The sequence below is a fragment of the Aphis gossypii genome, chromosome 2 (assembly GCF_020184175.1).
Source record: "Aphis gossypii isolate Hap1 chromosome 2, ASM2018417v2, whole genome shotgun sequence".
NCBI lineage: Eukaryota > Metazoa > Arthropoda > Insecta > Hemiptera > Aphididae > Aphis > Aphis gossypii.
This window is the reverse complement of record NC_065531.1, coordinates 59096026-59123891: the sequence shown is the minus strand read 5'-3', so window position 1 is coordinate 59123891 and position 27866 is coordinate 59096026. Positions and strand designations below refer to the sequence as shown.

The 27866-nt window shown below is 27.6% G+C and overlaps 2 protein-coding genes across 4 annotated transcripts in view; one reads left to right on the top strand and one right to left on the bottom strand.

The window, feature by feature from the left end:
• The window catches only part of LOC114129933 (protein qui-1), a 176850-nt gene extending 153122 nt beyond the window's left edge, over positions 1-23728 (top strand). Inside the window, exons 5-25 of one of the 2 annotated variants that reach the window (XM_050201730.1) lie at positions 1996-2162; positions 7273-7433; positions 7498-7639; positions 7703-8496; positions 8963-9190; positions 9266-9454; positions 9588-9677; positions 9766-9999; positions 10082-10204; positions 10291-10546; positions 10940-11139; positions 11452-11838; positions 11942-12088; positions 12511-12734; positions 12861-13054; positions 13656-13836; positions 14236-14644; positions 16929-17140; positions 17213-17323; positions 20225-20294; positions 21984-23728. In XM_050201730.1, the coding sequence (XP_050057687.1) occupies positions 1996-2162; positions 7273-7433; positions 7498-7639; positions 7703-8496; positions 8963-9190; positions 9266-9454; positions 9588-9677; positions 9766-9999; positions 10082-10204; positions 10291-10546; positions 10940-11139; positions 11452-11838; positions 11942-12088; positions 12511-12734; positions 12861-13054; positions 13656-13836; positions 14236-14644; positions 16929-17140; positions 17213-17323; positions 20225-20294; positions 21984-21994 (4530 nt within the window). In that variant the 3' untranslated portion in view covers positions 21995-23728. Of the gene's footprint in view, positions 1-1995; positions 2163-7272; positions 7434-7497; positions 7640-7702; positions 8497-8962; positions 9191-9265; positions 9455-9584; positions 9678-9765; positions 10000-10081; positions 10205-10290; positions 10547-10939; positions 11140-11451; positions 11839-11941; positions 12089-12510; positions 12735-12860; positions 13055-13655; positions 13837-14235; positions 14645-16928; positions 17141-17212; positions 17324-20224; positions 20295-21983 lie in introns of both variants that reach the window. The other variant, XM_050201729.1, reaches the window with a different exon arrangement.
• On the bottom strand, positions 22052-27669 carry LOC114129935 (probable 28S ribosomal protein S6, mitochondrial). Of its 2 annotated transcripts, XM_027994809.2 has the most exons (4): positions 27434-27669; positions 23995-24299; positions 23782-23921; positions 22052-22069 (listed from the first exon to the last, which is right to left on the bottom strand). In XM_027994809.2, the coding sequence occupies exons 1-3, from the start codon at positions 27476-27478 to the stop codon at positions 23813-23815; spliced, it is 459 nt and encodes a 152-aa protein (XP_027850610.1). In that variant the 5' UTR covers positions 27479-27669; the 3' UTR covers positions 22052-22069; positions 23782-23812. The 2 variants fall into 2 exon arrangements, with proteins under 2 accessions (XP_027850610.1, XP_027850609.1); XM_027994808.2 differs by lacking the exon at positions 22052-22069 and having other exon boundaries at positions 23713-23921; positions 27434-27668.
• Positions 27670-27866: the final 197 nt, after the last annotated feature.

The following is a 27866-nucleotide window of genomic DNA, read 5'->3' as shown; positions in this document are numbered from 1 at the left end:
AATACTACAGGCGGATAGTGCACAGGAATGACACAGTACGAAAAACGAAAGACAGTGATGACTAAAGACTGGATTTATATGTTTTTAAATATCCTAACTGAGTCTATGTAGTCATATGAGTTAAAATAGTAAAAAATGTGGACGATTTGTTCAATTCTTAGTTTGTAGGAAAAAATTATTTTTACATAATATTTGAGAATATTTCATGGGTTAGGAAATATTTAACTTTATTTAGTATAAGTACAAATATTAATTTATTATTAATTGTTATTTTTCATACTTTTAGTTTAATACAACTTAAATTAAAATTTATTTTTAATTAAAATGAAGGTACTAAAGAAATATTGTTTTTATATTTTAATATTATATATTGTTAGATTTATATTATATTCTTACTTTTACTTAAGTGGAATATTATTCCGTTATAATACCTACACAAGTGGAATACCTCATAAATTAATTAAATGAATATTATAAGAAAAAATAAATAAAAGAAAAATTGCAAATTAAAACATGTATTGATATTTTTTTATTTTTTTGAAAATTTTAAAATTTTAGTGAGAATATTATGACAATATTTTAGGGTTTTTTAGATAATATTGGCATAATATTTTATTTGTTGTAAGAGAATATAAGTCCGGTATTTAATGATGACAAAAGATTATGATAAATATTAATAGTGATTCAATAAATCGACTAAGTAAGAAGTAATATTACTTTATTAAAAATACGGGTCAACCGATGCACAAGGATATTTTTATCGAATATTTTCAATTATCGAGTGAAGTATACTTCCCGTAACCCGTATATTATGTATAATCAACTAAATATAAATAATAATCATAGACCAATTCGTAAATATGATTCTTGATAATAATATAATATACTATACACAATGACATAATGTATAAGAATATACTAATTATAATCATAAGGCATAAGTACATTGGTATTAGCATCTGTGGAAATATACTATAATTTATTACTTACCTTAAAAAAAAAAATCAGAAATCGTTAAAAATATTTTTAAAAAAAAAAGGTCGTGGAGAAATATAACACCCTTATGGCCCATATTTGACCACCACTATCACACTGTACACTCGCAAAGGTTGAGCGTGACCAGTTGGTGGCCAATTTTGTGTCAGTTAAACGCAGTCAGCTCCTGAATGGTTTCAAAACTCCGTCCACGTATACTTTGGTAAGCGGTACGGCGAAAAAAGTTATTTTGGATGCACGACTGGTCACGATATGCTCTTAACGTGAGGCGAATCCACCTACCTGTATTGGATATTTAACTAGATAGTGTAACTTTAACTAATAGTAACCTAATTTTTTCAAGTTCTTAGCAGTTTCGGAAAAAAATATGAGGATAATTGTTGAAAATTTTTTTATAAATCTTAATTCAATTCTAATTACTTTTGGTTCACAATAGTCATTTTTTTATAAGATAATAATCAATAATTTACTGGTATATTATTACACAAAAATATGGCTTTGTTTACCATTCTTATAATCGTTTATATTCTTATTATTTTTCTTTTATAAGTAAAACAACAAAATATCTACACATTATACAGTAAATTTTAAAAGTTCGAAATTCTGATAAATTAACAAATATACATATATTTCTGTGGTTCATGTGTAATACGCAATGACATAAAATTACTGCTAAATAAAACGTTCATAAAAATTACAGTTATTCTTAACAAAAATTATAATTTATAAAGTGAAAAATAAATAAAAGCATCTATCTACGTATTATTTTATTTATTCACAACATCCCATTGTTAAATTCATCAACTAATTAGATTTTGTGAATAAATCTAAAATGTATACTTTAATTTTTAATAGAGAAAAAAATATATTTCTTTTCTGGTTCTTGTTGAATACGATCAGCAAAAGAAACTGTTATGCGTTTTAGACAAACACGCACATACTTTATTAAATGGGTTAACGATTTTTCATCTGGAACTCGACGTTGTTTGCTTTTTTAAGTGTTTGGTGGGCGATGAACACCAACCATGTCCTGCGCCGGTGTGCATAGCGGAGGACGCGTACGAACAACTAAAAGATGCGGCGCAGGAGCTAAACTTGGAGTGGTCTGCCGTGGAGGGCGCTTATCAACTAGACCCGCTGAACAACCACTATACGCTACCAAAACCGTGAGTACCTATCTCTGTAGAGTATAGAACTAATAGATACATCTAGTTATCGTCTTATCGTTGTGCTAGCAATTTTTTTGTATTTTTATTCTCACGGTGAAACCTACGAACCACCACAACAGACCGCAAATATTCTGACCCCAGACCATCAACGTTCGCTGATGAAAACCGAGAGAAATCCCAAGAACACTCCTTGTGTGCACAAATAACCGTGTAAATTAATATTGGCGCACACACGTCGATCGATAGTGCAATCGGCAATAATAGAACTCTTATAATAGAATATTTCTCAACTTACATCCACCGACCATCGCTAGTCACAATTATCATGTTTCTCATATATTTCCATTATAAGAATCGATGTGCTCAAATTCTAAAATTTGTGACAACACTTATCGTTGTATTACATGTGCAATATATATGCATAAAAACGCGGTAAGTCGAAAAGTTTTTACGTATGAAATCAATACAAGTTCGGCACTAATATAATATAGTTTTTCGGGGGTAAAACTAGAACGTTGACAGCGATAAATGACATTGCCAAGACAACCTCAGAATAGGCCTTTGCGTGAATGGGAAAAAAATGTAATTATTAATTTCTGCGTGATGTTTAATTTATTTTTCAATAATTATTTAATAACGAATCGCATCAGAAAAATGCCAGTACCTACTAACTGTAATGTGTCGTGTACGACGCATTCGACCGAATATTTTTTGTAAATAATTTGTTTTTATAAAACATACCTCACTTCAAAACACATTTTCCTGATAAATAATTTTAATGTTTTTATTGTAAATTGCAACTTGAAAAATTGTATTATTCGTTTTGTAATAAGCAATGTTTCTTACCAATTACATTTTTTTTTTTTTTTTGAAATAGTTTATTTTATTATAATCAATATTAATTATTATTGAAAAAACAAGCAAATAATTTATTTAAATGCAATATCATGAAATTATGTTTAAAAAATAAAAATGTTAAAAAGTTCATATAATTTTTAAAAAAATAAGTAGCTACTTAAAAACGAATTCATGAAATATATATAGCAATGATTATTGTAATAGTTAAAATCATCAACAACATTTCAGTTCTTTTATTTCATCCAACTTAAATCAACTGATTAAATATTGTTGAAAATAGTTTGTTACGTAAAATTTCAAAATAAATCACAAAATTAACGTAAAAGGTTAAACCTTGCTAATTATATGATACAAAAATATTTATTTTTTTTTATTTGCGTAAAATTAAATTGTGCTGATATATATTTTTATATAATCTACCCATTCTGCTATGCTGTCACTCAAAAGTAATTGTTTACTTTAAATTATGAAGGGTAAATGTTTTTAACATGATTATTTCATTATTTTTTTCAACACGTAGCTAAAATATTATATAAAACATAAATAAATATCAAAATAATATTTTTATAACACTATATTTTATATTTTATAATTTATTTATTGATTTTTTTTTTACATTTTAATCATTTACTCTAATAACTAAAATGGCAGAAATTATTATTAGTATTAATAGGATGTAGGTATACGTGGTACCTATTCATATTAACCTTGCTTATCGTGAAAATTAAAAAATGTGTATAAAAATAATCATAAAAAATATCTATGTATACATATAAAATATAAATATTTTAATAACTAGGATACAAGATAGGTTGTATGTATAAAATAAATTACGTATTATATTCTATCATCAATAATAATAATATAATGCTTATTAAAAAATGTGTATAGTTTTAATTTAACACCTTAATAATAATCTATCATCTTTTGTTTTTTTTTTTTTTTTAACCCACTTAATTATTGATATAATTTACCAAAATCTATTTTTCTTTTGCTAATGATTAAAATCTTAGCTGTTGTGTCTACTTAATCCGTAAATATTTTAACTTAATTATTACTGTTTGTACTTTGGCTAATGTAAAATTCATCGAATAATTGTTCTCAGTTCAACGATTCAAATGTATTGTTGTGTCTATTTTTTTCACTCAAATTAAGTACTAAACTAATTCCTCAGCACAACGGTGAATTAAAGTATTTCCGTGTTTTTGGAGAAGGGAAGTGCCTAACTGTGTTTATTTTACAATTAAACAACGTTCGACTGTCGAGTAGGATTGTGTAGACGTAATCCAAAGACAAATATATTTTGACGGAGTTTACCGTAAAGGACTGAAAGAGGGGAAGGGGAGAACCCATCATCTGCTGTCACCGGTTTTAATCTGTTCAACAAAGTCACTTCCCGTAAGTCCATCAATGCTTTTTTCGCCATTTCTTAATTTTAAAAGGCTGTCATATTTATAAACCTATTTCCCTGCTAGATTGTTGCAAGTAAGAATTACACGCTGTGAGATAGAATCTATGTTCAAAAGACATAAATCAAATCCTCGTTCTACCACAAACCGGCCGAACCCATAGTTCCGCCGGCGTCATCTCATTGTAACATCCAACCGAACGAATGACTTATCGCGGTAATAGGGTTTTGACAGGATCCTGTTATAATCTGAAAAATGAAAGGAATCAGAGCAGGTGTCTCCATTTTTACACAGTTTTTAAACACAAAAGTACCATCCATCGTGGCTGTCTATAGTGACAAAAAAATAAATATGTTTTTTTAACAAGCCAATGCTATCGAATTAAATATATATATATAAAGGTGTTTCCACTTAGTATGATCATTTTTTACACAAACTAGACACTAGTTCGTAATATTAATACTACTGCGTTTCCATCAACATTTTTTTGATACAATAAATTTTCAAATTATTATTCATTATTTATGTATGTAAAATTATATATATATATATTATACTCGTATACCTATATAATCTATATTATATGTATAATTTATTGAATATATAAATTTAATAGATTATTTTTTTGGTTCATTAATGTTTAAATAATGGTATATGAATTCAAACAATTCAATAACACACTATCAAATTTATATAATGAATCATATTTCATTATACTCAGTTAATATAAAGTTTAAATTCTTTTTCATCTTTATTTTTATAAGTTTATCTATGTAGATGTGGACAAAATAAAATAGGTAATGCATTATAATTCTTACTAACTAAATGAATCGAACAAGTGACTATGGAGAATGATATAATGAAAATACATAGACAGACTTTAAATTTATATTTTTATCGTAAAATTAAATTTCAATGTGTTACCGAGATAGGCAATTTAAGAATTATGTAGACTGTAGAGAATTAAAAACTAATTATCAACTTGCATTTATGAAAATAGACTTCCATTATCCCATTAGAAAAATTCTCCATTAAAATAAATCTATTAAGTATCCCACTATTTTTCCACCATAAACCAGATTAAAATATTTACTAAAATAAAGAAAATCAAAATTATTTCAACAATATTAAATATACTCACAATATTTGATGCTTTACATTATAATACATAGGTACATATCATAATTTTATTTTTATACTTAGTAATTAGTATAATAAAATATAACAACCCACAAAATGAAAATAAAATACTTAAATATAGCATTACACATATAATAATACCTATAAAGTTTTAGGACAGAATATATTATAATAAAACTGAAAAAAAAATTTAGGTACCTACTCGTATTTTATTTGATAATACTATAAAATACAGTTTTGATGAATGATTACTATCATTTGACTATGTTTATATGACACCGTGTCATCGTTAACAATATTTTTCTCTTTAAATAGTAATATTTTATCTAGTTTTCGGTTAGAGCACATTTGGTCCAAGTATATTTGGACATTTGGAAAAATTCAACCCGTTTGGGCCAATTTTTAATTCATAAATTTTATTTCTAAATAATTATTGAGCCCGCTTAGACGTTCAGTTAAATTATGTCAACTAATTTGTAAATTATGGGCTGAACAAAATTATTTATAACTAATAACTAACCAAAAACCCAGTTACATTATTTATACGTATATATAAATATATATAATAAATATACAATAAATACCTGCGTACCAAGGCGTAATAATATATAACACATAATGTTATGACAAGGCCCTATCGGCCGATGTAATAATATCTTTAAGACAAAGTAATCTTAAGAATTATTATATAAAAAAAAAATAATTACAATAAAAATAAATAGCAAAATTTTTAACTATACCACAGTAGCAAGCTTATTGAAATATAATAAGAAAAAAAATACTAGTCTAAATGGGTCTTCAAAATTAGTCTAAACGGGTATATTTTAGAAAAATAGATCCAAACGGGTTTTACCCCTAATGTTCACTAACAAAATCAAACAACATAAATTATATGTATGTATATATATTCAAAAAAACAATATGCTTTTGAGTTTTGAGTATATTGAATAAAGTTTTATAAAAAAAATTCATATAATAATAATATAATATACTATAATATTTTGTTAGTTTATTTTGGATTAAGTAGAATTTGTCCTCTAAATTTAATTATAATATGTATATTATTTTTGCTTTAACAATATTTATATTAATATTTTTAACATAATTGAAAAAACTCTAAAAGGATAATTCTCGAACTCTGTTATACGTTATATCTATGCAGAATAATTACGACTACAAAAATGTTCAAAAATATTATTTATAACGATAAACTAATACAAAATTTCCAAAGTCCTGTGTCACTCTAGAAGTATTTTCGTAGAAAATTAATATATTTAATAGATATTTTCAAAGATTTTCTAAAGGATAATCCTGATTTATGACAAAGCTTTAAAATATGAATGTTTATTCAAAATAATTATTTAGTTAATAACCTTCAACGCACTTTACAAAATAGGTTTTAATATGAATTTAAAGTATTTCTCTTATATGCTATCCACCGGTATGCCATTAGTTGCATGTAACATACTAGGAAATTTGTATGTATCATAAAATTATTATCTTAACAAAACAAAGATATATGTTTATTTTATTCATGCATTGTCTAATAAGCTATCAGCTTCTACAAATACTGAATTCATATATAATTTAAATTAATAAAATAATAAAACTGAAATAATTTGAATTTAAAAAATATTTTTTGATCTTTACTTACTACTTGTAAAACAAATTATTGTAATATTTATTTGAATATTTTTCAGTAATGAGAAAGATCAAGAACAGTTGGCACTTTGGTATGAAAAAAATGAAAAAGCTTTAGTAGTAATGCAAGAAGCATCTCAGGAACTATTAAGCAGAGGTTTGATTGTTGATCCTCAAATATTTCATTCGGCAGTTCAGCATCAAACTTTACACGCTCTAGGTTAGTTAAATTAACGCATCATATTTATGAAAACATAATAATCGTACTAAACATATTTCTTTAGACTTAGATAAAGATCATATGGTCGTGTTCAACAGAGAATTCACTGGACGGCACAATTATGAAAGTGGTATCGACGAAACGGTTTCATCATTTAAACATTTCTTAAAGGACACTGTATCACCAGATAATCTTATTGAATTAAGGTAAATATCTACTTATAATTTCTCTGTATACATTTTATTTAACAAAAAAAACTGCAATTACAGCGTAGAATGGAAACCTGGAGGTATCGACGGTGAACATCCAGAACATGATATGTATTTGACCATATTCCAAGAAGCAGTCATGTCAAAAATGCAAAGTATGATAAATACAAGCATTGAACAGAGACCCGAGTTAAATGCCAGAAATAAAACTATACAAGAAGTGCTGAAGGAAGCGATAGTGCACATAGCACACTGCAAAGATCTGATTAAACTTAACCCTCCGAATCCTCAATTAGATGCAGTCACTAAGATACGAAAAATGATGTCTACGACCACTAAACATGGGCCGATCATCATACATGGTGGTCTTGGCTCCGGAAAAACATCGATAATCACCACTATCTATCGAGAATGTGAAAAATGGTTCGACAAAAAACCAGTAAGAATAGTAAGGTTTTCGGGAGTGACGCCAAGGGCCTCGTACAATTTGGAACTGTTGAGAATCATTTGCGAACAGCTAACTTGTATACTTCAGCCTACTGGACTTTGCGTACCTTTAGATGCCTCTTTTGACCCGTTGTATATCAGCGATTGGTTCCAGACGTTATTAAAACGATTTGAAGAAGAATGCAGATCATCAACCTTGATTTTGTTCATTGACGACTTGCATAGGTTAAATCCTTTGGATTCAGATGTTGTCGCAGGTCTGTCCTGGTTACCGACAGTACTGCCATTTAATGTACATATCGTATGCACAACTTTGAACATTCCTGATGAATTGAAAATGACACCACTACAAAAAGAACGTTTTAGAAATTCTGAATTTTATGTAGAACAACCAGACGCTAATATAGGTAAGATAATTTAAGATTTAAAATATATCATACACTGCAATTATTATTTTAAAAAAAACTCTCTTTCCTAGGAATCAATTAGCTGTTTTCTTGTTAGGTTAATAATTAACAGCTATTAATTTCAATGTTCATCCACTTTTTTAAAAATGTAATTTTAGAATCTTTTAAATTAAATATAAATACTATCAATTAACATTTAACTATCATTTTATCATGCAAATTTCAACCACCCAAATTTTTAATTCATACTAAAAAATATGGCTTATTTAAGCCATATTTTTTATTTTGAAGGTTAATAAAATTGATATTAATATTCACTAATACTAGAAAATAATCAATACAATTTTAATTCATCTATAAAATATAGTATTTAAATTTTAAAAGTTTAAAAAAAATAAAATAAAACCAATAACAATTTTTCTCACCAAAGTCTTAAATTAAAAGTTACATTTTTTTTTTTTTTTAGAGACAATCAAGACAAATATTAACAATATGTTAGACAACTACGAACAAGTGTTTGGTTTGAAAGCTGTTTCTAAATTAGCTTCATACATATCAGTATCCGAATTTGGTTTGACAGAAACCGAACTTCTTGAGCTGCTTATGCCAACAACTGGTGATTTTGGAACTCCTTTAAAGTTAAAAGACGGGAATTTCAATTTTTCCACATTTTGTACAGCTAAAAAAACTATAAGTGAGAATCAAAATGTTAAAATTGTATACAAAAAAATTAATATTATTAATGGACTTTATATAAATGTATTTATAGTGCCTCTCTTATATGAAAAGTTCATGAGCGGTCGTATATTATTATGTTGGAGACATAAAATAACATTTGATGTAGTTATGCAAAGGTATCTTACATCAAAATTACAAAAAAGAACGTTACATATGGAAATAGGAAACTTGTTCTTCAGTGAATTTTCCAAAGACGAATCAGAATCTAAAACTGATGGTTGTAAGTAATAAGTATACACTAATTATAGTCGTTTAACTTATTACACATATTATATTTATAACATAAATTAATTATTTAATAACATTTACATAATAATTCTACAGAGTATTAAATAAATTTATTATTACAGCAGTAAGTAAAGATGGAGAAACCATTATACAAAACGATATGACGTATAGTTTGAGACATGTCGAGGAATCGTGGATTCATCTGTTAAAAGCAGGTAAATCAGCAATAATGAATAACATGCTAATCTCATACCATTATATATAGTCATTAAAATTAAAAATTGTATACATAAAAATGCACAGGTGACCACATCAGACTAAAAGAGTTGACTTTATGCAATTTTGACTTTTTATTGGCGGCGGTACGAACTATATCCGTCAGTTACCTACGATCTATTCTCGAGCACGCGCGATGTTATGTGTTGGATAGAGATGTCGAATTGGTTTACTACACTGTGAGAAAATCGAGTGACGTATTAACTAGGGATACTTTGCAGCTCGGTGCACAAATCATAAGTTGGCTACGACCCGTGGCAGGTAAACAAATACGTGTATTTCGAATCAAACCCTAATGCATTATAGATACTCATATTAACCACGCTCCATTCCAACATTACAGATAGTAGCAAACTAATGCACAGAATCATAAGATGTTCGGTATCTTGGTGTGACGGTTTCACGGATCCGTTATTGGTGCCGCATACAAGTTGGCTTCAGCCACCTTTACCTCTTCACATCAAGTGTAATAGATTATTATAGTGATACAAAAATCAAAAAAAAAATCGTTCTATAGAATCCATATTAATCTCGATGTGGTTTATTGTTAAGGCGTCAACTGCGGTATACCGATCCGCCACATAGCTCCTACGCCTTCAGCGCAGCATGTAGTTGTCATACCGAAAGAAGGCGACGCTCAACTTTGGCACACGATGGGAAACACAAGGGTTCAGACGTTTCAGGGACATCAAAAACCGATCAAATGTTTGAACATAAACAAAAACCCTCAGTTATTAGTCACCGGTTCTGAAGACCGAAGCGTTCTAGTCTGGGATCTAAACACATATGCTTTATTAGCGAAATACACGTGAGATATTAATTTTAACTTACTTAGGTCAAAAGTTAACAGCTAACAATCATCCAACATTTTTGGAATGTGTATATTTTAAACAACAATTATTGTTTGTATCAATTTTAGGCAAGTAGAACCACTGTGACCAAAACAAATCCATATTTATATAAAAAAAATTATATTTGTTATTTCAAAGTTGATCTGTCGATATAAACTTAGCAGTACTAAATTGAAAACGTTTTTGTATAATTAACAAAGTTCCGACAAATAAACAACAAAATTATTGGACGGTTTTAAAAATGGTTAACTGTTAATGTTTCTCTGCATGTTTAGTGTTTACGGCCATGAACTATTCGTTTAAATAAAATGTATAATTTATTTTTTTATGGTATTATTTTTTCTTTGCAGTGAACTAGAATCTCTGGTTTTAAGTCTTTGCGTAGCGACGATAAACGACGGCGGCAATAAGGAACTTGGCGTTGTTTTAGGTTGCGAAAATAGTAAAATACTTCTGTTCACATTAAAAGGTAAAATGGTAAGAAAAATTGACTATCACAAAGGACCCGTTACAGCCGTTCAACTGACATCACAAGACGTTCTAGTTACGGGTACGTATATATATTTATATATATGATATTACATTATTTATAGGTTTAATTCAAAACTACGATAATAAATTCACTATTTTTGGGAATATTTAGTATTTTTTTTTATTTTTTTTATCTTAATTTATTTGGCCTAAATATTACATAAGTATAAAATTATATTTAGGTATATACATTTTCTAAAAATAAATGATTTACTTTTTATGGATCTTAAACACAATGCGAAATTAAAAATTCTGAGAAACAAAACCAAAATTTTTATACCCCGGAAACTATAATTTGAGCGATGTGTTAAACGTTACGGTGTTTGCACAGGTTCATCAGATTGCACCGTGTGTCTTTGGGAAATGGATACTCTCGACCTACTCAACACCATCTCTCTGCCCGGGCCTGTTGAAATGTTGGACATATCGATCGACTCAATGTTCCTGTTGGTTCTATGCGAAGGAAACCAGTTGTGGCTACATGCGCTGGCGACGGGCACGCTCATACACAACCTGAAAGGATACTGTTCTAAGGTTATGTCGATCGCATTAGCCGAGGACTGTCAGCGAGCAGTGGTGGCTGGTATTGACTCCAGGGTGTATATCTACGACATACATTCAGGAGATTTGGACCTGGTGCCAATATCTACGGCACCACACCACAAAGAAGTTATTGCCGTAAAAATCACAAACAACGACGACTTTCTCGTCACTGCAGGTGAGTAATAATATTGAGAAGAGTATTTAATGAGTGTGTGTATGGAGAGGTATGTTTCGGTTTTCACCACTCATAACATATTGTTATTGTTATCACTAAACAGGAAATGGCAAGATCGCTTACTGGAATTTCCGGAAAATGGGAAGCGCACACACAATCAACAAGCAATCGTCACCGTTATCGCGAAAGCCGCATACCAGCGCTATCACCTGTTTGGACATATCAAGGGATGGCACAATGGCCGTTACAGGTATGACATGTAATAAGTTAGGGTCTCGAACTCTGATGCAAATGAGACTTTTTTAGCACAGCTTCTATCTAATAATTATACATGCTTATTTAAATACAACTACGGTTTCAATTTAAAAGATTTTACTGTAATTTTCAGGAATAATTCCAACTATGTAGATAATTGTTTTTGTATTTTTGTTGTTTAAAATAAATTTTTCAGTTATCCACTCACAATTTTAAAGTTTTTATCAATCCAAAAGTTTGTAATAGTCTTAATGATTCAGCTGTTGTACTATTTATTATTAAACTAAATTAATATTATAAATAATTTTAATTAGTTTTAACAAAATATAAATCAAACCCTGCTTATAACTGTAACATAAATTTGTTTTTATGAAATTGAAAAATCAAATTACTTACGATTATGTCTCATTTACACAGGTGGCCTAGATAGTCTAGTTAATGTGTGGCATCTAAACGTGGAGAGTTTGGAAAATGTCTATCAGCTGAACAACAACGAGTTACACTCCACCATGCACGGCCACACAGCCGCCATAACATGTCTAGCCATTGCTTCTAACGGACTTTTCGCCGTTTCCGGTTCGGAGGACAAACTTGTGTTGGTCTGGGGCTTGACCGTGGGCAATGCCGTTTTCACGTTCAGCGTAAGTACACTTTATATCATATACTTAATAAAAACTCGACGTTATCTATATCAATGAGTTGTTAAATTTCCATGTCTTTAAATTTTCATTTCTCATACGAATAACTTTTGTTTGATCAACCGACAGGGCCACCAATCGGCTATCACCGCCGTGGAGGTAACCTCAGACAGCGAGAAGGTTGTGTCCAGTGACAAGGCGGGCGTCATAGCAGTCTGGCTGTCAGACAATGGGACGCTACTCAATTCAGTGATATGTCCAGCTACTAATCTATCAGTGACCAATAACATGAAATACCTAGTTAGCGGTGACGGCCATTTTTCGTAAGTCATAACTTGATTAACACTTTTTCGATTGAATTCCAAAAAATTGAAATGAACTGCAAACAACCGAAATTATAATTACTAATTGTTTACTGGTGATTTCAAAATCGGTACTGACCATGAAATTTTGAGACCAAGGAGTTTTTGATTATTAGTAGATTATTTTGGTCTTAATAAACCATATTTTTAAAAAAAATGATTTCATTGCAATTAAGCTCTCAATTATTTTTAATATTATTTTATTACAATTTATACGATTTTAATCAAAATTACTAATAATACAATTCAGGCATACATTTTATTTAACTATTTACCACCCAAATTAACTGTATAATCTTATTGATAAATTTTCAAAAAATTAAAATAAATTAGGTTTTTGTTGAAAAAAAAATAGACGAGGTTAGTTCATATTTCATATTTACACTCTTACATTTTTGTAATATTATTTTTTACCTAATTCTTAATAAAGTCACTTTAGAAACTAAAACTATAATCTTAACTAGAACCTTAATTTTTTTCACTTTTACTAATCAAAACCTAACAAGTTATTAAGGTTCAAGTCACGTTACCACAGTATATATTACATGAAAGTTTTACACAGGCTGCACATCTGGCCTTTGTCAATCAAAAACGAGGGAGGACCTTGGACGGAAAAATGGCCTGTCAGTCACACGGAAGAGATAACGTGTTTCGTGATAACGTATGACTCGTTGCAAATAATCACCGGGTCCAAAGACATGTCATTGAAAGTTTGGCAAATTAATGGTGGCAAACTGTCGCAGGTACGTGTATTATCCAAACAAATAATCAACCAGCCTCTTGCTGGATATCGGTCTCTGTCGCTGCAGGTATAGAAAGAATTTTTTTCCCCGGTCAAATATGGGGAATATTATAGGTACTTGAATTTGATCAACTAATCATCAATCGGCCTTGGATTTATTATTATAATAAATTTGGATGCTATTTGAAAATCAAAAGTTTATAAAGGTTTCGCCAACCATCGGCGCATAATAATATATGAGGACAACGTAAAATGATAGAAATGTTTTAATTATCCAAAAAAGTATCGACACTTTCATTAGGTTTCAACAGAACCATCCATCTCCCTCCTGTCAATCCACTCACTCGCCACCATCACAGGTGGGCGCGAAAGTTATAGTTATTATTTCTTTGTGCTACAGGTGTTGGTCGGACACGAAGACCAAGTAACGTGCGTGGCGGTGGCCATCAGCGACAAATCAATCGTTGTATCCGGTTCATGGGACGCCAACCTCATCATATGGGACATACACACAGGCGATGACAGACACCTGCTGACTGGTCATCTGGGTCATGTGACGTGCGTCAAGCTGAGCGGTGACGGTTCGGTGGCTCTTTCCGGGTCCGACGACAAACGCATAATCGTGTGGGACACGAAACGCGGAGTGGCGCTCACGTCTTTACAGCTGCACCTCCCCATTTTGGGCCTGTCCATGTCCACAGACGTGACCAGAGTCGCGGTACACCTGTACGAGAGCCAGTATTTGCCGATCACGCAGCTGATGAACACGCCCGCTCAGTACGTCAAGGTTCCGGTATTCATCAACCGAGGTATTTGTACTATAATTTATAAATAAAGTACCTAGATGATCCACTCTATTTGGACATACTGGTATTATATTTTATGAATTTTTATAGTTTCTGAGAAATTAAAAGGTTTTTATACAGCGAGAATCGCACTAACAATAGGTGACTAAAACCGCACCAAAAATAAACTAAACACTTTAAAAATATTGGAACAAAAATCATTGTTTAAATATTTTAAAGGTCAGAAACGAATACTAAATGTATATTTCCATGCTGATTTTTTGATTAGAATATATTAAAAAATATATAATAATAAAGGTTTTGCCTTTTAAAGATCAAAAATATATATGCATTTCATAAGAAATAAAAGATAGGCTGTTTTTTAACAAATAATATTCTCTAACCTAACTTTTTCTTATTAGCACTTACATCACAGAATTCTATCACGCTACTGTCGTGTGCATAAAATACGAAACTGTTTTTATTGGCATAATACATAATACATACCCGGTGTTTCACTTGCTCCAAAAACCAAAAGTCGATAAAAAATTAGATACATAAAAATAAAAAATAACAAGGTCACCGTCGATGTTTTAGACACATCGATTAATGAATATAAAACTGATATTAAGTGCGTGTCAGAAGTAACAATAAAACCATATTAAACACTAAAATTATTTAATTTAATAAAACTGAAAACCCTCAATAAATAATATAATAAACTTGGTATTTGCGTCGCGTGAGCCGTAGTCAGTACTCAGTATAGATACGTACTTGTCTTTTATTACATTTTAAAACGACAAGAAAGTCACTCTTGATTTACCAAGATTTATACAAAAACGCAACGATGTAGGTACAAGTATTATATAAGAACCTAAAACGAATATAATTTTAAAATCAAATTAAATCTTATAAGCGAATTAAATGCGAGATAAAATCTTATTTTATTATAATTGTATTCTTAGATCATTTTAATGGCCCTCCGGTGTTTAATAACAAAGTGATTTTTTAACTCGTAAAATTACATCACGTTCGAGTACACAATGCAATTTGTGCATGTATAACCATGTTAGAATACACTTAGCACAAAACCATCCAATTATACTATGGTACTACGTTTTTTTTCCTTCTTACAGCGCCATCACCAGTTCTATCTTTTTAACTTTGTCATGCAATTTTAAACGGTTTTACAAGCGTTCGTAGTATTTATATCGAAATATTATTTTTCTAATTTGCCACACAACAGTTGCTTACCAAACTTTCCTACAAAAATTCTATCGATATAAATATATTATAATATAATACATATAATACTTCGTAAAAACTAGAACTGAACCAAAATCATCAAAAAATCAAAGTATTAAAACCAAAACCTTTAAAAATCGGTACCTAAACCTAAGCTCCCTTTCTCCTCTGAAAATTGATTTTATTTTTTTAAGAATCGTAGAAATCGAAATTCAGATGGATAAAATTCTATTTCCAAGGATATTTAATATTATATTAAATTAAAACTATTGTTAGCAATTTCTGAATTTTAATAGTAATAAAAAAAATCTGTAGGTAGGTACGTGAAGAATATTCTGCAAATTTTCTGTTTAGAACGTGATAACACAAAAAAATATTAAACGTTCTAAAACAGATGCATAGCTCAATCCGATTAAAATCTAATACAGTGACACATTTAGGGTATATCTTTGAGAGAGGATATATGACCAAAATAATTGTCGATACCAAAAGTCTCAAAATTGTATTACGTACTTACCTACTGATAAAATGATCAATGAAAAAAAAATACAACTATAGTCTATAACCATATAAGTACAAACTTAAAAAAGGGTCTCAGGTATCTCACCTAGTAAATACGCCATTGATATGAATATAATTATAATATGTCACTCATCATTATGAACTTTGAATTTAAATGATATAAACAATATAATAATAAACAGAGAAATAAAAATATAGACGTATTTTACGGTCAAAATAAATGTACATATTATGAAACTATGGATATGTATAAGCGATGAATCAATTTTAAGCATATTATATACATACATATATTGTCTATTCATTAAAAAAATTAAACAAATCAAATTTAGGTACTCATGATTATCCAATTCTACCAAATATTAAATTAAAATCGATATGCTTTAAATTTGTACTTCAACGAATGAAAACCTATAAAATCATCATTGTTCCAGTTTCAGATTCTATAATATTATGACAATATTATACCTACTTATATTTTTGTAATCATACCTAATAACGATAATAATGTGTTGATGTTTTTGTTATCCCAATATCTTAGAACACAGATCACTGGCCGCCAAAAAACCCACGAGGAGGATGTTGATCAAAGAATATTCGTTGGACTCGTACACGTGGCAACGGAAGTACGCGCACTTGACCTCGTCGATAACGCGGGCGGCCGTCGATGAAAAGCTTCGCCGGTTTTCCGTTTCGGCCAGCATGGAAGAAATATCAAAACAGGCCAATAATAACGAGAACATGGGATCACAGGTACTTAAACACTCAGACGCTGTGCAATGTTTTGAACGAGAGATTTACAGACCAAACTATGCGTGTTTACAGAATCTAGGTCCCGAACAGGCCGCTTTAGCACAATCGCAACACTTTGACCAATTGATCGCCGAATGGAACAACAAACGATCGCCTTCCAAATCAACGAGCCGACCGAACGTGGTAAGTGCCCTCTAATAACTAACCTAACTTAAAGTGTCTTAAACTATATATTATGTGGATTACCGTAACAGGTATCTACATTTTACATTTATTTTGAAAAGTATAGAAATGCCCGTAAAACCTACATTCAACAAGTAGAGTCAAAAAACATCATAATTTTATAAATCGAGTTTTCAATCAAATCCTTTAGAGAACCTAGTTTATCTAGTTAATTTATTTATTGATAATGTTATTACTGAATGGTACCCGAATAAAAGATAATTAATACAAAATCACCACTTTTAAGACAACGAAAAAAATGTTTCATATCTATATTAACTTTATAATAGCTTTTTAAATAGGTAAGGTATTAACATACAATTGTAAAAAAAAAAAATAATAAATAAAAAAAAGTAGGTAGTTACTGTTTAAGTAATGAAAATTAAAACTAGGTAGAAAAATATTTTATTCTACGATATAATATACTAGTCAAACTGTGCTTTGTTATTGGTTTTTTTTTTTTTAATTTATTGTTTGCCATTCAAAAAAAAATCAAAAGGAAATGCCCGTATGCTTGTAGCTTTTAGACTTAGTTCAAAAAATATACTAAGATATAGAATCAATTCATCATCGCTATTCGACAGATTATCCATTTCGGTCAAATTAGTTTTCAAAGCAATGTCGATTTGCCCATGAACTGACAACTGAGGTGGGCTAAAACCGATGTAACGGTAGCGCGGGCCTTTATGTTTGTTCATTTTTTTTCCGGTTATTTTCAAAGTTACAACTAATATTTTATAAATACCATCATCATGCTATGTATTCAAATCATAGTCCAAAAAGCAATAATATAAAATGTGTATATTAAATTCCTGTCTCTAATAATAATTGTTATATTAATATGTAATATCAAATACATCATATTATTATATAGGCGTATTATGATTCATGGGGTGTGTAAACATAGTAATAGGTAGGTATTATATTAAAATAATATACCATTGAAGCAAAATGGTTGGAACTTGGAAAACATTGCTAAGATTTTTCTTCAAACATAATTAAAGTAAAATTATCAAAAACAAACTATGGAAAAAAAATCATTAAATTTAATATTTAAAATGTTTAATACGTTATGAAGTCATCTTACATCTTAAAAAATATTTAGTAATTAGTATAGGTAAATATTAGCACATAATCCTATAAATATTTAAATAACTATAGTCAACTCATGTTTCCAGATTATGGAAAAAAAATATTTTAAACCAACGCTATCTACAAATCGACGACATCCAAGTTATAAATATTAAATAGGCATATAATTAATAATTTTTGTCACGTCTTATCTTTACATGCAATGGCGTGGTTATGTGTTCACCTATGTATTTTGAACTAGTTATAATATAATATTCATCAAACATCAAACTATAATAATATTATATAGATACCTAATGTATTATAAATTAGGGCAGTATGTAAACAAGCTATAAAACTTAGCTAGTCAATTATGTACACATAAAACATATATTGTCATTTTCTTCCCATAAAGTCTACAACATAATATATGGCTGGTTATAGGTATAGGCTTATAGTTATAGTAATTGTTATTGTTTATTATAAATTGTACATAATAGCAAATTACTGGTACTACAGAATAATACACAGAGGTTACCAATACAACCTATCACAAATTCACAACTTACTGTACATTTGCAAGCATAGGTTTCAAGTCACAACTTATCAAGTAGGTATCAACCTACAAGAATAAATTATTAGAGTAAACCGTACGAAACCTTTTGACCTTTTCATTTCGTACAAGGTTATACACTTATAAGCTAGTTTTCCCATCGGTCATATACATTTTATGACTTTATGTTAGTGTGACAGTAATAATTTTTTTTCTATTTTTCACCAGTGTTTCCGAGTGTTTCTTATAGTACCTAGGTAACCATAAAAATTATGATACTATTTCGCGACGTTCAAATCAATTTTAATTTAATATTTCCAAAAAATCTTGTTATTTTGCATTGAATTCAACAATTTAAAATCATAATAATATTATGCTTATAATATTATTATGCTATATTTTCATATTTTTTTCGTGTTTTACCAAATATTATAATAATTTAAACATTTTCAAATTATTAAAAGTTAAAATCTTAAATCATTCTTTTTTAAACCCACATCCCACGATCCACAACATTACACAAACATCTTGAAAGTGGATCTTTTGATTTATCAATATCACTATCAAACAATTAAAATAGTTTAGGTTAGTAAATAAGTGTAGTCTAATATTATTATGTATCAAGTACTATCAACAATATAATACATCTTGTAAGGCGTAAAGATGAACCTCCACTTTTTGTACTTATAAAATTATGTTCCCTCTCCCAAATGACTACATACCTGGGTATGATGTATATTATATACATACAATAAGTTCGTAATAGTTATAGACCGGCCACAATTTTTTAAATCAAAATTAATCAACAATTATATAAAAACTAGATTTGAGTTACAGTTTAAAATTCAAAAATTACAAAATATGATCACATTTAACCATCGCGTCAGTTCAATTAAATTTAATTTTCCTCATTAACATTTACTATACAACTCTTATAATTTTTTATGTAAATATAGAAATTTATACAATTTTAACACCAAGGTACCTTAGTCATTAATTTGTCGCACATAAATATCAATAAAATTATGTTTAATTTTAACAGTGGTAACTACAGAAGAACTACATTATATCATCATGCACGTTATTTATTATTTATTGAATTTAAGAATTTTTAAATTCTTTAAAATTTGGAAGTATAAAATGTGTATCGAAAGTACTCAATATAATTTTAGGTGTAATTATATAAAATACATACATGTAATTCATTATTCGAACTCAATGATCTATTTTTTTTCCAGTTTTTATCCAAACAGAACTCGAGATCGAGCAGACAGCATTCAGCTGACGACGAGAGCCACGGCAGCGATGGTCAGTACACTAAACTTCTATATTAGAATAACTTACAATTTACAAATATTTAAGAACATATTATTTATTAGTGAAATAATAAATAAAAGCTATAAATACATCTTTATATATAGCCATATATCCGTTATAAGCATTCGTTTAAAATACATGTTTATATCATGTTCCTCGTGTATAATAAACTTAAATATATAATCCTTGTCGAAAGTTTTTCTTTTGTTCTCAAGACATGAAATGGAGTAGGTATGTTTTTCGCTTTTCAGTCACGAACTTATCTACTTAATACCTATATTATATAATACTTATGACTTATATTTAATACAGTTATACCACTTATACCTATGCTTAGTAATAACATACATAATGTATTAATGTCGGTTGTGAAAATTAGAAATCAGATATCTACCTATAATTAATATTCAATATATATATATATATATTATATATTTATATATAGGTAATAGGTTACATGTAACACAATCGCAAACTAGGTAGGTTGGTATCTAAAGTCTTAGTTCTAAAGTATTAGAATACCTCAATACCATTATAATATATATATAATATTATACTGTATTAAATAATCTCAAAAATTAAGGTAGGTAGGTATACATTATATTATAAAAATATAAAATCCATGATTTTGTCTGCAAAAAATATATTTTATTATGTAAAAATGAATAAAAATACAGTAATCAGTTAGTTAGGTTACCTATATAATTCAAAAGCATTGCATTGAAAAAATAGAAATATTATTAACTCTTTTATTGATTTATCAATCGACACACGTCAGTCATCAGTTCATTACATTGCCCACATCATATTTGCTAAAATGTAATGACGAATGGTACATGTTATTTAAATAATTATTTTCACTGATTCTGAAGAAAAATATTACACTTCACATGTATTTCTATAAGACGTACGTAAAACACATTTGTACTTTGTAAATTGTAGCTAATCAGGACATGAGGGGTGTCATTTACAGGATATGTACAAGGGTATACAATAAATTGCTTCAATTCCCATGAATGTTCTTTAATTCTTTAATTGTATATATTTGTTATTGAAAAAAAACGATTTTCTCACACAAAAAAAGATACTTTGTTAGTTTTAGAGTTTTAATAATTTTTTTAATTTCAATTCTTCTAAGGTAACTACTATAGCATATATATATACTGAATTATTTGAATATTTTAACCAAGTACTTTAAAATTATCTGTCATAAATAATCTATTTCTTTTTGCATAATAATTTTTGATTGAAAAAAATGATCAACTAATAAAATGTCATAATATTTAACATAACTGTGAAAGTATTTATTTTGCAAGCAACTCTAATATTATGATTGACAAATGGTAATTTTTTTAAGTTTCATGCAATGTTTAGAAATTACCCCCTTATAGATAATTCAACGATTAATCTGATAAATCAAAAATTTTGAAAATATACCTAATTAATTATAATATTTTACTTTCACTTGCATATACTATTAATTTGTAGCACTAAAATAATAATAATGGATGTGCTAAAAAGTATTTAATCAATAATATATAAAATATAAATATATTGGTATACTTATGCTTTCTACTTTAAATATGAATTACATAATGATAAAAAATATTTATATTTCAATACAAATACCTTTACTAAAGATTATAATAATGACACATGTGGAACTTTGATTTATTTCAGATTTCATCTGATGAACCAACATTTATTGCTGCACATTCGTCGATCACGCCCTAGACAAATCCTACTTCATTCACCATTGTTGCAACCTAATTGTGATCAAACATTCAATCATTCTTCTTATTATTAGTAATATTAATGTTTAAAATTACGGAAACATAATTTTAAGTCTATGCAATAATTATATACCTTATTATTTAAGTATAAAGCATGGTATAGCTATTGTTAAACATTTTTATCCTAGTCATTTCAAGACCGTAGTCTATTCTAAGATTTTTAGATTAAGTAAAGTATTTTGAGCACAAAAAAATATCACTGTCTGAGTGATTTGTTTTTATTATTATTATTATTAATTATTATTAATGCATCAAAATCATACATTTATATCTTAGACTTTCTGACTGTATATCACTAATTATAACCAAACAAATCAGATTTACTATAACTAATAAACTCTTATAGAAATCATAATATTATAATACAATCAACTAAAACAATTGTCTGATTATGTATGTTAACCGATTAATTCTAAGGTGACAAAATTAGTCAAGTACTGAATGACTGCATTTCATGAGAAAAATAATGCTCTATCTGTTTTGGCCAAGTGTATGTGTTTTTTATGATAACTGTTTACTAAACTGTCTGCCAGAATTAATATTTGGGTATCTTGGTTAACGTACATATTAACTTTCATTAAAAACAAATTTTAAAGTATCATAAAAAATATGTATTCACCCCATAATTTATATTTTACCAATATTTTAGTCCTAAGAGGACACCACACCCATATGTGATGTCTCCTTCTTATAAATATGACATATACTCACAACAATTTATTTTACTTTATTATTTTAAAAATTAGATTGTATTGACATGTTTTAAAACTTAAAGGTCAAATAATTATCTAGTGATCTGAGAAGCTTTTGTTTATATTTTAATTACAAAGCTAGCAACAAGAATTTTAAAACTATACATCTTATAAAAAATGTACAATAAACATAACTTCTTTCAAAATTTAAACATTAATAAAATTACCAAATCCACTCTAGATAGTAATTTTACCTTTAAATGATATAATAAGTCGATTCAATACACTTTTAAAAAATGGAGTAAAATTAATTACTGTTAATTTAAAATATCTTAGACTGTTTGTAAGATAAAGACAACAAAATGCAGGTGGTGTCACCCTCTTAAGATGTCAGTGTGCTACCTATTTGTTTTATCTCTGACCCATATACAAGATGGGAAATATTTGTTCAGAAAAACCAATCTTATACTGTTAGCTTTAATATTAAAGTGAATGAATGTATTATTAAACTTTAAATTAAGAAAATTCTCTCTATATGTACATTGGTTTTTTTACAGTACTTGAATTTTTATGCAAATAATAAACATGTAAAATATTACAATTTAAAAATACTCATATCACAGAAAAAATAAAATATCATAAAAAAACCAATGGACAAAATTTGTACCAATGCAGATACTATTTTTAATTGAGTATAATAAAAAATAAATTCACTCTAATATTAAAGCTAACATGAAACTGGCTCTGTTAAACATAGTGCACTGACTTGATCTTAATAATATTTCTATTTTAGCTATTATAATTTATTTGAATGTTGAAACTTTTAAAATATCTGTTTGTTTTTTTTTATGTTGTGTATTGTATATTAGTCAACTCTTATTATTATTGTTTTGAATTGTAAGTAAACAAGATAAAACAATAAACTTCAAATGTACACAAATTGTATTGATTTAATATTATTTAATATAACTACTAAAATATCTCTATATTTACAATATTAATTAAGTTAACGGTTAACATCATTTTATCTTTGAAATGGCATGTAATCTAAACCAGTGTTAAATTGCACTTTCTTCCTTGCTTCTTTCTCACGTTTACGTTTGCCAATTGCAATCATTTCTTTGACCTCAGACCTAAAAAAAAAAACATTTGTTAGTTCGTAAACTATACATTTTTTTTTATCAGTTAAATTAATATATTTATTACCTGTATGCTGGTGGTTTGAGCTCTTCGTGGAGTGTACAAGCTGGTTGAGGTGTATTTTCAGGAACTTTATATATTGTTCGTTTGATTACGTCAATGTCTCTTGCTAAATAGTTATTGAATGGATCTAAAGATGAACTAGGTGCATCAAACTCAACAATAAAATAGCTAGCCTGTTTGTGTATTGCGTCATGTGAACTTATTCTCCAAGGTGTATCTGCAGTTCCTAGGTTGTCTATACGCCGTATAAATCCACCAGATTCAAAGATTTTACTGGCTGTTCGTTTTAGACATTGCGCTATTTCAGGCTGAAAATAAAAAAAAAGCTCATTGTTTAGTTTATTGGTAATATTAAACAGATTCATAAAAAATGAGAGCTATTATAAATTCACATAATAGGTATTGTATGTGTAATATAATAGTCTAACAATTATAAATACGTAAGAAATATAATTGATTATGCATCTTAAACCAATAATATTATTATAAAAGTACCATCAATATATTGTTTGAATAGATTTGAAACTTTGCATAGTTGAATTGATAATATTATTGAAATATATTAAAATAATTTTCAAACTATGCATGTTATCAAACACCCCATTTAATTATATAAATACATTAAATATGTATGTAGAAACAGTTAATTTTTGACATGTGTATTTTAAACAGATACAAATTATTTGTATTTATTGTTATAACTTATAAGTGTATTGTCTTAAAAACAAATAGAATTTCTAAAAAGTTCAATTATTATAAATAGATAAATTAAATAATTAAGTATACAAGTACTAACTTTTTTTTATATTTTGTGATTTAATTTAGTTGTCAATAATCAGAACAATAATCATTGATCACAGTCAACTATAAAAATATATAAATGTGTTATCAATGTGTTTGGATTAAAGATTAATAATAATATGAAACATATTCAAATACTCCTAAATATTTCTTATAAGTTCCACTATAATACAAAATGTCTTTGAGTGATTTTAAATAATATCCCAATAAACAAAATTTTATTAACAAAAACTACACTGGAAATTATATCAAATGTAAAATAAGAAATATCTTTACAAGCAACCTTATTGTCTTTATTGTTATTATGTAACAAGTAACTCAGTAATTGTATAACCTGAAGTAACTAGTATGAATGAAAATCTACCTTTAGCTTTCAGCTTAAAGCAAAAACTAATAAGATTATATTATATTGCAAGTGTATCATTCTGTGAAATATAACACAATATGAATAATGCATTTTAAAAATAATACAATATAACATGCATAAATTAATCTTTAATATAGAAACTTAAAATCAATATTAAGTAGCATAAAAAGTTTCAGTTACCAATAAAATGTTTTAAATAGAATTAAGAAAAAATATGTTAATTTTAAATAGAATTATAATGCTTCTCTTTCAGTTATTATTAGAAATAATAATGAAAATATAAAGTAATAAATTATACACTATCCAGTGAGAAAACATGCTGTGGCTTAAAGAATATGTGTATTCCCTAATATTACTTACAGAAAACCTCGTAGAAAACACACATAAATTAAAGTAAAAATTCAAATTCAAAAAAAAATTTATTTGACAGTAATGTAATTAATTCCTAAATTACATTACTTAATGCATTTTTAATGATAGTAAGTAATAACTAAAAAATGTTCAGTGTATGAATTGAAAAACAAATTATAATTTTACAATTTACACTAACTTTTTAATTTATTTTTATCTTTAAGAAAATAATCCAATTGAAATTAAAAAAATATTTTTAAATTTTCTCCTAAACCTTTATAAATTACAATAGGTAATGTATATTGATTTACTAATTTAATTTTGATTAAAGAAGATTAAACTGATTACTGAGTATTAAAAACATAATGTTTATACTATGTATGATGTACCTACCTATTGATTTTTAAGGGGTTCATAATATATGCAATTATATAAGGACCTTAGACAAAATATTATGAAAAATTAAAATCAATGACTTCGAAATTATCAATACATTTAAGTAAACAAATATGCCATAGCAATATGTTGAAATGACTAATGACAAATAGAATGTATGGAATAAGATTGGTATTTCTGAGATAGATAGACCTACTATTATATCTGAGTTTTGAGTTTATATATAATATTTAGATAGTAAATAGTATAAGAAATAATTGAAAAAATATAGTATGCTGTATGATTATATTATATAATTTAAAGCATTGTTTTTAGCCTATATAAAGCCTAATTTGTGCTAAAAGTTAAAGTACCTTGTATAAATATGGGTCTTAATTTTAAGAAAGACATTATTGTTTACACAATTTAATTAAAAGTTAAGTATAAAACTATGCTGTCTATCTCATATAATTTCGAGTATAATTTATATTTGTAAAAATAATCTGCTCAAGATATAATGAACATAATAATATTTTATTTTTATAACCGTGTATAATATAGTACTATTAAAAAAGGTTTACCTAACTTTTTCAAAAGATTTATATACATAAGTATATAAATATCTATAGAATGGGAATACATTTTAGAAAATCTCAGGTTTATATATTATATTAAATTATTCAACATATTATTTAGGTACTAATATAACTTTATTTTTTTCATTATTTATAAAACAAATTATGTTGTATAATATATGAAAAGAATCATAAATAGAATTGAAAAAAATCATTTTGGAAACAGAAGAATAGAGAAATATTTTGTCATCCAACCAATTTACGAATTGAAAAAAAAATCATTTATAGTATACCGAAATATAGAATACTGAATATTTTAAAGATATTAAGACAGAAAATTTTTTATTGCTAAATAATAGATATAATATTATAAATGGTAATTTACCAAGCAGGCTTATAAACTACTTTTTAGAATTTTGATTTTTGTACAACAAATTTATTTTAAAAAATTATTGTTTAAAAAGGGATGAACATGCTTGGTAAACCAACATATATATTACATCTATATTTAAAATATAAAGAAAAAACAAAAATTTCAAAATACAATATACTGCAGGGCACAGAAACAAATAAACATGACTTAATATTAAATATTTAAAAAAAATGTTAATTTCAAACAAATAAATATGTGTATAATTTTGAAGGTAATTACTAATGATAGCCTCAGACCGTATACAATTTATACTGAATAATATGATCTTATTGGATAACTAACCTATCACAATATTTAGGTTGTCATATAAGAAAATTAAAAATAACTAGGACTTTATATTATTATTTAATATTTAATATGCATAACTTATTACTTAAAATATTAAATAGCTCATTAATCATCAATCTCAGACTTAGAGGCTAAAGCATTGATCAATAGTTTCAACGAATGCGACATACTAATGTTTTTTCGATGTCTCGACGATTCTAATGTTCACATAACATAGATAGGTAAATAAAAATATTTAATATAATATATTACCCTTGGCAAGACTTTGAACAGCAAACATAACTCATAGCTGGGCATTTTTCGAATACAATTCGATAGCGTGCAACAGAATCTTTAAAAAAATAATAACAACTTTTCGGCGTGTCGAGTGTGTAAATTGAAAAGTGTGAATACCGGAGAGATTACAACTAAAGAGTATGAAGAGATGATGATAATATTAAATTTTTTAATATTTCGGTGTGGTCTGTGCACACGTTATCATTTTCTTATCGGAGGAGTGATAAGACGCCGATAACCAATTATCTACCCGATTTCCAGGGAGTTGCACACGAAATAAATAAACTATAAAGCACTGTAAACACTTAACGCGGTAAAAAGAAAAAAAAGAAAAAAACCAAAATATTAAATAGGTACCCAAATAAAGCGATTTTTTTTTTAAACTTACTGACATCGTAAATAAAAAATG